Below are 15,205 nucleotides of genomic sequence, written 5' to 3' on the forward strand. Positions count from 1 at the left end.
TATCTGGCTGAACCGAAATGAGCACGCATTTGTGAGAGTGCGTTCATCCAGAGGAATGGGGTGGAAACCGCTATCGCCTGCCCGAGGGGAGGAGTCACCCACTGCTCCGCTTCCCCACTCTCGCTGCATGAAATATAACCCTTTTAAGTCTTCATCTCCAACTTTAAAGCCAATATAAGGAATTTACTAGTGGGAAACTATTAACGGGACTCCCTTTCCGATGGTGACCCGGACCTCTTTAGCGTTTTATTTATTAGGAAGTCCGCCCGCTCGTCTTTATAATGGAAACGTGTGCTGCGAGACGCGCTTACCGTGTGGTTTTCACGGTCTTTCTGCTTGTCCTAAATACTGTGATTGCCGAAACTTTCTCTCCAGACACGGACACCGATAACCCATTGAGTAACGTTACCGAGACTTTTTTTATCCGAACAACTGGTTTAAAACAAACCTCTTCCTGGCCGGGGAGAGAGGCCACTGCAACAGCTGTGTCGAGTGGACTGGAGGAGAAGACGGACATTACCGCCAGTGTGTCCATCACTGGAGCAAGAGAGGGTAAGCCTTACACGCGCTGTGATGCCCCAAAGTGCTGTCTCGATAGGCAGCACACTAGGTTCTGAAAGAGCCCCAGTCTACAGTTAGTGTCAACTACAGCCGTGGCCAAAAGTGAGAATGAGAATGACACAAATATTAATTTTCACAAAGTCTGCTGCCTCAGTTTTTATGATGGCAATTTGCATATACTCCAGAATGTAATGAAGAGTGATCAGATGGATTGCAATTAATTGCAAAGTCCCTTTTCACCATGGAAATTAACTGTATTACAGCCTTGCCACAAAAGGACCAGCTGACATCATGTCAGTGGTTCTCTCATTAGCACAGGTGAGAGTGTTGATGAAGACGAGGCTAGACATAATTCTGTAATGCTGATTGAGTAAGAATAACAGACTGGATTCTTTAAAAGGAGGGTGGTGCTTGAAATCATTGTTCTTCCTCTGTTAACTAGTAAGTAAGATTTCACCTTAATCAGTAATTTATCGGATCATCCATAACTTCAAGGGGAGCGGTTTAATTGCTGTGAAAAAGGCTTCAGGGCACCCAAGAAACTCCAGGAAGTGCCAGGACCGTCTCCTTAAGTATATTAAGCTGAGGGATTGTGGCACCAGGAGTGCAGATCTTGTTCAGGAATGGCAACAGGCAGGTGTGAGTGCATTTGCATGCACAGTGAGGCCAAGACTTTTGGAGGATGGCCTGGTGTCAAGAAGGGCAGCACAGAACCCACTTTTCTCCAGGAAAAACATCAGGGACAGACTGATATTCCCCAAAAGGTACAGGGATTGGATTGCTGAGGACTGGGGTAAAGTCATTTTCTCTAATGAATTCCCTTTCTGATTGTTTGGGGCATCTGGAATAAAGCTTGTCCGGAAAAGAAAAGGTGACACTTCATAAGTCTTGTGTCATGCCAACAGTAAAGAATCCTGAGATCATTCATGTGTGGCGTTGCTTCTCATTCAAGGGAGTGGGCTCACTCACAATTTTACCTAAGAACACAGCCATGAATAAAAAATGGTACAAAAACATCCTCCGAGAGCAACTTCTCCCAACCATCCAAGAACAGTTTGGTGATGAACAATGCCTTTTCCAGCGTGCTTGAGCACCTTGCCATAAGGCAAAATTGATTACTAAGTGGCTCAGCACATTTGACTGAACACATTTCGAAATTTTGGGTCCATGGCCAGGAAACTCCCGTGACCTTAATCCCATTGAGAACTTGTGATCAATCCTCAAGAGGCGGGCGAACAAACAAAAACCCACAAATTCTGACAAACTCCAAGTGTTGAATATGCAAGAATCGGCTACCATCAGTCAGGATGTGGCCCAGAAGTTGATTGACAGCATGCAGTGGTCTTGAAAAAGAAGGGTCAACACTGCAAATAATCTTTGCATAATTAGTCTTTGCATAAACTTATTGAAATTGTCTATAAAAGCCTTTGACACTTATGAAATTCTTGTAATTATACTTCAGTATACCATTGTAACATCTGACAAAAATATCTAAAAACACTGTAGCAGCAGACTTTGTGAAAATTAATATTTGTGTCATTCTCAAAACGTTTGGCCACGACTGTAGATCAAAATGAGAAGTTTTTTGAGGTGTACAGCAATATTGTTTTGAAACAAAACTGTCGCAGTAAGATTACAAAGATTCCACCTCCACTCAGAGGTTGCTCATGTGATAAAGACTGAATTGTGTAAACCAGGAAAACTTAAAATATTTAATAAGTGTGTGTATGTATATATATATATATATATATATATATATATATATATATATATATATATATATATATATATATATATATATATATATATAAAACATTTCTACAATAAATAGTTAATGTCTCTATTCAGTGCATTATTATTATTGTAGTAGTAGTAATAGTAAAAAGAACTGTTTTATTATGCGTATGAAGTACTTGGTCAATTGTGAAGTCTGTGAACTAATGAGATTACTTACACTCAGTTTCCTCAGTTTTTGGAAGAGCATCTCTTTTAATGAATGACCTCCTTGGCTCATGATCATCCTGGTTCATAAACTGTTCCACTTTCTTGAGCCAATGTGTTCTATTTAATATGCAGTTTATGTTAGGGATTGTTTTTGCTTTATTTATGTGATTTAATTTGGAGAACTTCCACTCAATATCATCTATCCTGCTGACATTTTGGCATCAAGTGTGCAGTTAAGTAAATCATTTTAAATGCAGTGAATTGGCTCTGATATACTTTGTTTTAAAACATTTTGTAGTGAATTTTGAGTAAATGTATATATAAAAAATTGGGTATTTAAATCACTTTAATGCTATAATTTTATATTAACATTATATTGGCCGTTCTGTTGGCCACTCCTTCTAGGTATACATTTCAGAATTGATCTTTAAAAAATCCGTATGGACAAAAAAATTAAATGGAAGTCCTGCTTCAGAGCTGTTAAATATTTTATGAACTGGGTAAAAAGCATGTTTTCTTTATTTGTATCATATTGGAGTTTCTAGGGATGATTTTTTTGACCATAAAGGTAATGGTACTCAATGTTTTTTTTAACCACTCTGTTTAAATAGCCGGAATAGTCAGAGGTCCTCTTGATTATAGTTTTGCCTGTGTATGAACTCCATGCAGGCAGTGACAGCGCTGTAATATGGACTTTGCTAGGTCAGCTGGAGGAAGGAAACAGCAGGTCCCAGAAGATCAGATCCCCTCCATTTTTAGGGCCCAAGCTTTTGTTAGGTTAGACAAGCTTGGCTGCCAATTGTTCTCCACCCAAAATCATTACATCCGCAGTCACTTCTGAAAACATCTCACGTAGTTCATGAGGTTTCCTAAGGCTCACACCGCATGAAGCGCACCCTAGTGGACACGCTTCTCAAATTTCTCTTTTCCTGAATTTCAATAGTTTTTGCAATTTTAATAGTTCTTAATGCATGGTTTCCAACATGTTGTTCTTTATATTTTTCAAACCAGGACATTCAGAAAAACCTTTAATCCTCTCTACAAATACAGCTGACTGGAGGATGACCTCAGATGATTCCACTGAACGTCTGCAGACTGACAAAGAGTTTGCCCTTAATGCCACATCCCAATGGGAGGGTCCATCAGTAGCGTCGCACAGCATCACCAGCCACCATCCTGTTACAGAAGCTCGAACAGTGCGAGAGGTTCCCGTAACGGATCTGAGTGACATTAACACTACCGACTCTGTCTCTCACACTGATAGCACCTTCATTTCCACAACCAACCGAGTCAGAGAGCGCACGCTGCTTTCTGTGACCTCTAATAGCACCTCTGCATACACTGAGGACTCCAATTCCTCTGATGCTGTCTCTCAAACTTCCAACTGGAAAGAAAGAGCGTCGGGAGCCACCCAGGGCAAGGAGGAAACCGTAGAAGATGTATCTGCATTGTCTGAACACACTGAGTCCACTTTTGAAGATCATAATGCCACCAATGCAACTCAAAGCCACTCTTTGGAGACCGAGTGGTCAACGTTGTCCCACGGCACTGAGTCACAGACGGGGCAATCTAATGTCACAGGGCAGACCTTTGAGCAGGTGTCTGATAACGACAAATTAAATTCAACACCCTCTTTTACAATGATTAACAGAGATAAAGGGGAAGTGGACACCACATATGTGACTAGTGGGACATCTTATACAGAAACCAGTGACTCTGTGCCATCTATCCCACCTTTTACCTCCGGTGAACACAATGTCACTAGCACATCCCAACAGAGCCGTGATTCCACAGTGACTTATCCACTGGATACTGAGGCTTCCACTGAGTTTTCTACTGGATCTGCCAGCTCAACTAGCCATGAGGAACCTGAAGGGTCTCCAGCCCACACAGTGGAGGAGACAACCATTCAGGTACTGACCACTGCACCCCCAGTGCTCCAAGATGTAGCCACCACAACTGATGACTCATTTACGAAGTTCGTTGCTGGCAAATCACCCTTCGTCCCAAAAACTGATGATCAAACCAACACAGAAGTGGTGCCAACATCTGCCATGCCAGCAACTCAGAGGCCACAGGTTACAGAGAAAGCCACTAATGAGGCATCTACTTTTTACAGTTCTACCAACACTTTCACTACAATGATTCCTCCTGCCACCACCCGTCGGCTCCAAACGAGCACCACACCGCAAGCCCAAACAGAACACACAACCATCGTTACCACAGATGTTGTTCAGGTGCTGCGGACGACACCTACCACAGCCCAGCATCCGCTTACCTCCCCTACTGGTGGACCTCAGGCACCCAGTACATCTGATTCTGCTGACGTCACCACCCTGCACTTAGAAACCAGCACGGCGACGCCAGGGAACGCTACTGGGCATGGCAGACGTGCAACAACACCTTACAGCAAGAGCTACTCCACCAAAACCACTGTGGTGGTAACCACCAGGAATCACACAGACAGAAGCACCACAGAGATGGGAACGACAACCACTCAGATGCCGTTTAGATCAACAGCATCACCAGGTATGCTTGACTTTTGGTATTTGTACAGCGACTTACAAATTGCATAATTAAAATCATCATGTTGGTATTATTAATGGTGCTTGTTAAGGATTCAACGATATTACAGTTCTGGCCCATAACCGATAAATGGGCGATATTCAATTTATGTACACTACCATTTAAAAGTTATGATTAAAGTAAAGACATTTATAATGTTATAAAAGATTTATATTTCAAATAAATGCTACTCTTTTGAACGTTCTGTTTTAACAAAGAATGATTTCAAATATGAAGCAGCATTTGAAAATATATTAAAATACGATAGATTTATTTTACATTGTAATGTTTTTATTGTATTTTTGATCAAATAAATGCAACTTCTTTCAAAAACCTTAAAACCCAAAGACCCTAAATGTTAAAAACTGTAGTGTGCATTTGTCTAAATAAATGAAAAGTGAATTAAGGTATCACAGCAGTACATGTACTGTATGAAAAATAGACATTCATTTTAAAATTTCATAAAGATTACATTTCAAGTCACCTTTATTTACATAGTGCTTTAAACAAAAAAGATTGTGTCAAAGCAACTGAACAACATTAATTAGGAAAACAGTGTTCAGTCAAATTAGTGTTAACAGTGTTCTTAAATTATTAGTATTTTTTTAGTATTTAGTGTTATTTTGTGGAACAATTAATGTCTTTCTCCTCTGTAGATTATGTGTGTGGGCCTCAAACTTGTGCAAATGGAGGCCGCTGTGTTAGATCAGCTAAAGGAAGTTACCATTGCCAGTGTCTGCCTGCATGGACAGGACCCTCCTGCAAGGAAGGTAAGAAGGCCACTTAAATGTACACTAACAATCAGACTGGACCATCTTTCATCTTCACTAATCTGAATGTTAAAAGTACAGTAACAAACAGTAACAGGAATTGACTTACCCATAATGCCACATCTCCAATGCTGTGATATCAAATTTTAGGTTTTAATTATGCTAGTCACAGGGTAGTGACAGACTAGACTACATATTGTGGCATGTGGATTTATTGTCCACATAGAATATAATATAACACAAATACATTTAATTATATTAATTTAAATACATCCATTATATTTGTTTTCTGTGTGGTCAGTATTTCCATTTTCTTCCATTTTTTTTTTAAACAAGTTTGAAGATAACATAACATATCACATAACATTTGTTCATAATTAATCACATATGTGTCTAGTAAAGTGATGCGTGTTTTCATCAGGGTTTGTGACAAAAATGAACAATGGTTAATTAGGCGGTGTGTTTTTCTGTAGATGTGGATGAGTGTGTGAGTAGTCCGTGCCCCCAGGGTTCAGTGTGTGTCAACACAGTTGGCTCTTTCAGCTGTGAATGTGCCCTGGGCTTTGACTTGGAGGATGGCCGCAGTTGTACACAAGGTAGGTGGTCAGTTGTCTACAATAAAATAATGTCCAGAGTGAATTAATATATTTTGGTGATAACCCTATGATACCCTTTCTATATTTGATTCGGCTTTACCTTGCAGTGAAGACATTTTTGGGCATTTTCACCATCAACAGCTCAATGCATCTCAGAAGTTCAGGTCTGCATGAGCTGCACAGAGAGATTTTACAGCTGGTATGCAACATTGTACTGCATCTGCATCCACCTTAAAGCCTTACAACCCACAGCCAATCTTCTAATGCAGAAACCAACCAATAGAGCATGTAATTGGTTTAACATGATAAGACATGGAGTTGAGGTTAATTTGATACATTTGTGTATTGATTTTTCAGCTCAATGCCTCACTCTCCATCTTCCATGGTTACAGACGCTCCACTTTCTGTAAAAGGTACGTTTCTACTGATCTTCTAGAGACCCAGCAGGAATGGGCCATACGGCGCACCAAAAAAACAACTGTACTGTGAAAGGCCTCTTATGCTCACCAAGGTTGCATTTATTTGATTAAAAATATAGTAAAACCTGTATTTTAGTAAAATCAGAAAACATTTTATCCCTTTGATGGTAAATGCTGAATTGTCTGCAGCCTTTACTCCAGTTTTCAGTGATTGAAAATGCTGATTAATATTTCTGTGCACTGGTGCTTTTTTCAGGATACTTTGGTGCATAGAAAGTTTGAAAGAGCAGCATTTATTTAAAATAGGTATCTTTTGTAACGTTAGAAATGTCTTTACCGTCACTTTTGATCAATTTAATGCATCCTTGCTGAATAAAAGTATTTCTTAACAAAAATATTACTGATCCCAAATTTTCTTACAATCAGTCCATTCTCTTTATAAAGCATTTAATTTCCATCCAAAAATGATTATAGTGTGATACTGTTATCAGTTGAGATTTTGTTCATATCACCTACCTATTGCATTCATTCATATTATTATTATTATTATATACAAATTCATTTTCATGTAAATGTTCATTTCTAACTTGAATTCAGGGCATTATTTTACTTTGTTCACTCATGTGAATGCAAATGCCTTATGCAGAGATGGAGAAGGTGTGCAGATCTTAGCAGTGAACATGTTCTCACTCCCCACCAATGTGACCAGCACGGATGTCTACAACAGGATCCAGATGTCCCTGAGTAACTGTAGCCGGACGTACTCACACTGCACCATTAAGCTTCAGCACCATCTCTCCTATCACGGTACCACTCAGCGCTCATTGTATGCATCATACTCTTATCTCAGACCCATCCACTCTGTTCTTATCCTCCACTCCACTCCGCCACTTCAGAGATATGATAATACCAGTCACACAATATACACTGATAACACAGTCTTGAGCCCCCTAAAATAATATTTTGTAAAGCTCTGTCATACTGTTTATCTCTGGAAAGCCAATTGTTCTGAAGCACTTGTTTCTGTTTAGCGGAGAGCCTGTGTTTGGCCCAGAAAACCAAGTGTGATTCACAGTACTCTGTGTGCACGGACACTAGCGGAACCCCATACTGTCAGTGCCACCCAGGATACTTTAAAAAGAACCCAGGGGACATGACCTGCAGAGGTACAACATACAATAGTGTCTTTTCAGTTCTTTGATTGAATACACTTAAATTGTGCGACTTTGTACAAAAGAATGCCAAGTTTCTTATTTATTTATTTTTTAATTTAATTTAAAAAAGGCAGTGTTTTTTTTTTAGACTGTGGAGATGGACGCAAACTTGTTAATGGCAGCTGTGTTGAGTAAGTATGTGTTTTTTAAATGCATTTTAAGTAAATATTACTGTAAACAACCAGTCACTGTTTGGACATAGCTACTAATTATAGATTATTGTTTTTCCCCAGTTTAGAATCATAAAGTCATTCAAAACTATGAAATAGCACAAATGGAAGTATGAAGTAGTGGCTAAAATCTTGTATTTTAGCCAGTGTTATTTTAGTATCATTGATATACTGTTACAGTTTTTGGTAATATTTTGAATTAGATTTTATATTTTCTGTTTTCACTTTAATTTTAGTTAAAGATTTTGTAATGTGGTATTTATTAATTTTATTTTGTTTGAGTTTTAGTTATTTTAGTACTTCAACTTAAATTAAATGAAACCATTTTTTTTTTTTCACTTAACATTTATTTAAATTATTATTCTTTTTTATTATGGTTTTAGTTTTAGTTAACGATAAAGCCCCTGATTTTAGCTTCTTCAACATAGCCACTCTTTGCTTAGATTACAGCGTTAACCACCCTGGGCATTCTCTCAACTTCATGAGGTGCCACCTGAGATGCTTTTTAAACCGTTTCGAAGGAGTTCCCATTTATGCTGGGCATGCTTGTTGCTTGTTGGCTGCTTTCCTTCACTATCCGGTCCAACTCATCCATTTCCACTTTCAGGCATAGGCCTTTAGATCAAAAGCTTTTTAAGATAATGGGAAACAAATTTAGTTCATTTTGTCCAACATTTTGTCTGGTAGTGTGTGTAGTATTAGTATTTGTGTTTTTCAAACTTCTTTTTAACTTCCTCAGGTGCATGTTTGGATTTGGAGGTTTCAACTGCAGTAATTGTAAGATTTTATTTTATTTTAATTTACATTTTATTACACTTAAATTAGCTTTATTTTTATAACTTTATTTAGCGTGTGATATATAAAGCTTGTGAAAAATGTATCATTCAGTTAAATTGTATTATTTTTAGATTTGTCAATAAATAAAATAACTTTATGTCGCTAAAATGAACTTGTGTTTAATAGTCTATAAGCTGATAGCCGTGGTGGTCTCTCCTGCTGGAGGAGCTCTTCTGTTGATTGTCATCATCGCCCTCGTAGTCACCTGCTGCAAGTAAGATTGGGATATATATGCAACAGATAAATATCTTGGGAAATTTTAAACTACAAAAATGTCTCAAAAATATTTTTGTTCATTGCATTCTCAGAAAGGACAAAGATGACATCAACAAAATCATTTTTAAAAGTGGAGACCTTCAAATGTCACCCTACGCAGAGTTTTCTAAGAGTAATCGTGTGTCTATGGAGTGGGGCCGAGAGACTATTGAGATGCAGGAGAACGGCAGTACCAAAAATCTCCTGCAAATGACAGACATTTATTACTCGGTGTGTGATCATATTCATTCATAGAGAGTTATAATGCCAGAAATGAGCATTTATGGAGGCTTTGGTTTTTGAATTTGTATAATATTGAAGCTCCCCCGTGGAATAAAAACATAAAAAAGGTAATTGGACTTTTTTTTTCTCACAATTCAGACTTTTTCCCTCACAATTCTGAGTCTCGCAGTTGTGTTGTTGATGTTAACTTGCAATTAACATCTCGCATTCGTTCTCATTTTTTTTCTCAGAAATTGCGAGAAAAAGACTGAAACTCATGAAACTCACAATTCTGAGAAGAAAGTCTAAATTATGAGAATAAACTTGCAATTGTAATGGGGAAAAAAACAGAATTGTGAGATTAAGAAGTTTACATTTTTAAATTCCGTGATGGAAATAAGCTTCCATAGTCTCGTGATGTTTAAATAAAAATAAATAAAACCATAAAAAAAAAAACACTTCACATGGCCATGCACATCCTGAATTGGTGAATTCCCTACATGATTAGCTAATATGTGACTATGTACTATTCTCTCTTTACCTGCACTGAGGAACTCTGACCTGGAACGTAATGGTCTGTATCCGTTCTCCGGCCTCCCCGGTTCGAGGCATTCCTGCATCTACCCAGCTCAGTGGAACCCTTCTTTCTCTAGCGATGATTCACGGCGAAGGGACTACTTCTAAAAGCCTTACCCAGCAGGTGTGCAATTTGATGCTGCAGATAAGCTCTCTCTGTATGGTTGGACCTGTCGCAGATCTTGGAGCTGAATACTTGCCACTAAAGGCCTTTGAATGTGAAAATGAGCTGGCAGGAAAAGACCATTATCTGTGAGATTGGAAGAAAGCCACAGTGGCCTGTCGGGGTCAATTAAGCATTTGAACAGTCCCACAGTAAGACTTTAGTTTCTGGTGTGGAGCTGATGAACTGATGTTCTCGCAGCTCCTCGCAGAGCGTTTATACTTAAGTGGAAGTCAGTGAATTTAGAATATCACGTAAGATGCCTGAGCTACAGTATAACTTTTATATTCTAAAAGTTTGCACTATGAACTCCTTAAACAGATATTATCTCAAATGGAAAAAGCCATAAATGTATCATATCTAAACTTGGAATTATGTACCCAACTTGTTTGTACTGAGTTTTGTGAGTGATGGGGTATCTAGATGTCTGTTTGTGTATGTAAATCAAAAGTTAAAGGGATAGTTCACTCCAAAATGAAAATTCTGGTATCATGTACTCACCTGAAAATACCTTTCATTCCTCGGTGGAAAAACAAAGGATGTATTTAAAACATAATGTCAAAGCTGCTCTTGACTATAAACTCTTTTCAGACTCTTTCTCATAGTATATGGATTCAGAAGACATGGATTATACTTGCATATGTCTTATTGACCATTATCAGGATGTTTTTATGGTGCTCTTTGGAGCTTAACAGCCTCACTTCACTGGTCCCACATTGTATGGAATAGAGCAGTGTGAACATTGTTTTAAACAATATGAGGCCATTATTACATTTTTGGGGTAAACCATCCATTTAATGCTTTGTAGTGGTTAATTTTTATCTGAGAAATGTTGTGAGATTTACGCTGGAGAATTAAACCTGTGTGAAAGCTGGTAGGACTTTGCAACACAATATTACTGGATGCAGCATTCGTGTGAAATGTAGCAAATATTGCCTCAAGGTATTACCGTTTGAACAACAGTAATAATCATAAAACGCAGTGCTGCCTTGTTTGTTTCCTAATTTATTTTATTTAAGTTTTGTGTTTCAGATAAAGATACTGTAGTATTATCTGAGGACCTCCAATGTGTTTGTATGGATGCTTGGTGGTGCATGAGATGGACTTCACCTGGTTCCAGGTGTCCGTTTTATTTTATCTAATGTGTGTTCTTGTGAGATGTGCTTTATTTGTAATCTTTAATATCAGAGACTGCTTTCCTCAATAGCATTTCCCCCCTCCTCTGTGGATGGACACTTGAATCTGGCGTTGTAGTCAGAATTGTATTGTAAAATAATAGAGAAATAAAGTTTGATTTCTTATGTTTGTGTTTGTTTTAATTGTTAATTTCTTTCGTTTTAAACAAGTATTTACTCAAAAGTGATATCTGACCCTTACCTAAACCCAGTCTTAAAAGACAGAACCTTTTGACCTTTTGGCAGCAAACAGAACTGGTTCCCGCGCAAGGTATGTCTCCTGCTGTGCTATACACGGCAGGAGAACACTTGACTTTGAAAATAGTGCACGAGTCGTACAATGACTTTTATGGCACTTCATTTTTACATTTGGCCAGTGTATTCCATTTAAATCAATTTTCCACGGAATAAAGGAAGTCATATGTTGTGGAACGTAAGAGGGTAAGTAAATGACACAGAGTGACAGTAAATTACAATTTTGGAACCATTTGTGCACCAATGTCCATAGTCATGTGGTGCCCTCTGGTTTTCGAAATGCAAATAAATGCAGATGGATGGAAGTCATGAGTAAATGCATTTATTATAATGAAGCCTAAACATAAAAATGAACACAATATGTCATTAAAAAAGTGGAAATGATTCAGATCGAAACTAATTTCAATTTCAAATAAAATTCCTGCAGTATTTTGTGCATATAAATGAATTGGACTTAATACATTTTTTTTTCCTTCTGTACAGCATCTAATCCAAATGTCATGTTTCATAACTCAGATTTTACATAGCTTTTGCAGATGTCATTGACCCCCATTCTAAATGTATTTAAATTAGGGGTGGAGCCTTCACACTACCTTTGTGCACATAAGAAACATCTTCCTCTTGGTGGCCAGTGGAAAAATGTTTTCATTAATTGTTAACATGAGCATGTTGGCATTTGCCATAGTGAATGTGCCTGTTTCTATTGCCACTATTCTGATATGTTTTTTGTCTACTGTATGATTTATTCACAGAAAAGACCAGTAAACAGTGTTAAACCACGGCTTAATGTGGTCACTGTGGTCACTTATTGGATGCAATTCTTAACATTTTTAACTTTTTATTTGTTTATTTTCCGACTTTGTTGATCCAGCTCCATGGACATACATTCATTCAGTGGCCGGTATTGTCTTTGCCATGTGGACTGGTTTTACTGCTTCTCTTGCTCTGAATGTTTGTTACTACTTCCAGATTGTTCCTTTGTTCCTCTATGGCCACCTTTTTTAATCTGGATGAAGATGCACATCAGATCCTTTGTGTACTGGGCATTATTTGCTGACAGACTCTTCTTTCTATCTGAATTCCTTGTATGCTTAATCTGGGAAGTTTCTGCAATGAACTTGAATTCAACCAGAGTTCATGTGAACATCACCAGCGAAACAACAGATTTAGGAATCTACATATTATCACACATAGACTTTTGGATTAGATGTTGCTATTTTTTGCTTTGTCTGGGCGTTATGCTGGCATCAAGCAGTGAAGTGACTGAACTCTTCAATCACATGAAGAGAATGGAGGAGAACACCAGCTCTTTCTCTGCTCTTCGTAGAAAGAGACAATCATGGGCATTATACAGGGTGTCCTCTTCTTTTTTGCCTCAGGGTGGCTCAACTTTGTGTACTTTGTGCTGTTTTTGTTTTTTTGCCATTTGTTTTGCTCTGTCATCATGGCACTGTAGTCTTTTGGAGCAACTATCCTTTTAGTTATTGGTCAGTCAAAATTCCACCTACAAACCCTGAAATGTCCTCTTCCCTAATGTCAATTTAGGTTATGTCACTTTTGACAGCACTTTTTAATAGACATGATTTAAAGCTTTGTTGGGACTGCACTCAAACTAAATCAGTCTAAAAATGTTGAAGTGTGGGTGGATATGAACTGTTTTCATGGGCATGAAGTAATTTATAGTTCAATAACATTTTATTTATTGATTTTTTTTTGTTTGTTTTTGTTTAAAGTCACAGTAAATACTGAAAATAGCTTGTGGTTGAAATTATTTCGGGTTAGACATCACATAATTTGCAGAAATTTGAATGGATCATTGTACCCTCAAATGAAATATGTTGACATTTGCAAACCACAAACTCACTTTTCCCTGTATGCCAAATGGTTTCAGTGAGTGATTGATTGATTGATTCATAAGACTCTACATAATGGAGGACTGTAGAAATTCAGACATTGCTTACTGTTATGTTGTACTCTATTCAGGGTTACTTATGTGTGTAAGGTTCTTATTAGTTGTTTGTTTAATCAATAATTCAGATATTCACATGCTTTCAGTGTTTCTTAGCCTAAGTTGTCATTCTGACATATTCAGTAGTTAAACATTATATAAAACATATGCAAAAGGCTTTAACATTGAGAAGTGCAATTATATTAAAACTAGGTAAAAAAAAAAAAAAGATAAATGCTTAAGTTTTTTTATTTTGATTGCCTACGTACAAGTTTTCTACTACAAGTTATGAAGATTTTTTTTTATTATTATTATTCATTTTTTTGTCCTAGTCATCAGTTATTGTTTCATGTTATGCGCTTAAATTATTCTCAAAAATGAGATCATTAGTTACTGGTGATGTGCTCTTGTTGTTTCAGCTCTTTATTCAATTGTTCTAGTCCCACCTGGTGGACTGAATGTATATTACAAACGTCTATAGATCCATCTAGATTCCCTGTGATAGATTCTCTCTCTTTCTGTTTTGTCTCAAGTATGACTATTGTCTTCCATTGAATCACATGAAGAGAATGGAGGAAAACACCTGCTCTCTCTTTGCTCTTCGTAAAAAGCAGCAGATGAAAGTGACAGTCATGGGCATTATACAGGGTGTCTTCTTTTTTGCTTCAGGTTTTTTTTTTTTTTTATTCTGTGGTGATTATTCAGAAATATACATTCTTTATAATGCAAATGGACTGTAGAAATGCAGACATTGCTTACTGTTATGTCGTACCAAAGACTATAGAATACCTTAAAGGGACTTTGGTTGTACTCTATTCAGGGTTATTCATGTGTGTGTAATGTATTCATTCTTTGTAATCAATACTTCACAGATATTCACATGCTCACAGTTTTCCTTAGCCTAACCTTTTATAAATTTTATGCAGTTATTGTTTCAGGTGACGTGGCACGCTTATAGAAATATATGTGCAAAAGTTATTCTCAAAAATGAGATTATTAGTTATTGGTGACGTGCCCTTGTTGTTTCATCTCTTAATTCAGTTGTTCTAGTCCCACCTGGTGGACTGAATGCATATTACAATCAATTTATGTTCAGAGCAGCTGAAGCGTTCAAACCACAGTCTATAGTTCAAACCCGTTCTTCCCTGCATTTCATGCCTATACAAGAAAAAAGCATAGCAAACATTGAGAGCAGCTCTCAGGAAAAACCCTCTTCTTCAGCCAACCAGAAAGAAAAAATGTTTGGTATCCAGAGGTGGGACATTACCAGGAACTGCAGAGCTCAAATCTGGTTTATTTCCTTTAGACATCATAAAGTAGGCTATACTATCATTATTAAATAGTATAGGCTACTATGTGCATAGGAAATATGTGTAATTATATTTTCACCTGACAGTTAAAAACTTTACCACATATGCCAAATAGCTATCATGTCATGGCTGATCGATATCTCAGATTGCAGTCACAAAAACTAGCTCGTTATCAACAACCGACCAATTACGAAATGTCTGGATAACTAAATATTAAAAGAAAAG

The 15,205-nt window shown here is 37.5% G+C and overlaps 1 protein-coding gene and 1 pseudogene across 1 annotated transcript; both read left to right on the forward strand.

Moving 5' to 3' along the window:
- Window positions 1-5: 5 nt before the first annotated feature.
- LOC109096027 (protein HEG-like) lies at window positions 6-11,593 on the forward strand. Its single transcript, XM_042764137.1, has 13 exons — window positions 6-552; window positions 3,517-5,034; window positions 5,727-5,840; window positions 6,314-6,436; window positions 6,544-6,635; window positions 6,794-6,849; window positions 7,502-7,662; window positions 7,887-8,021; window positions 8,158-8,200; window positions 8,979-9,016; window positions 9,203-9,290; window positions 9,385-9,562; window positions 10,094-11,593. The coding sequence occupies exons 1-13, from the start codon at window positions 282-284 to the stop codon at window positions 10,235-10,237; spliced, it is 2,961 nt and encodes a 986-aa protein (XP_042620071.1). The 5' UTR covers window positions 6-281; the 3' UTR covers window positions 10,238-11,593.
- On the forward strand, window positions 10,354-13,256 carry LOC109095764 (annotated as a pseudogene).
- Window positions 13,257-15,205: the final 1,949 nt, after the last annotated feature.

Source organism: Cyprinus carpio, chromosome A9, assembly GCF_018340385.1.
Source record: "Cyprinus carpio isolate SPL01 chromosome A9, ASM1834038v1, whole genome shotgun sequence".
Classification (NCBI taxonomy): domain Eukaryota; kingdom Metazoa; phylum Chordata; class Actinopteri; order Cypriniformes; family Cyprinidae; genus Cyprinus; species Cyprinus carpio.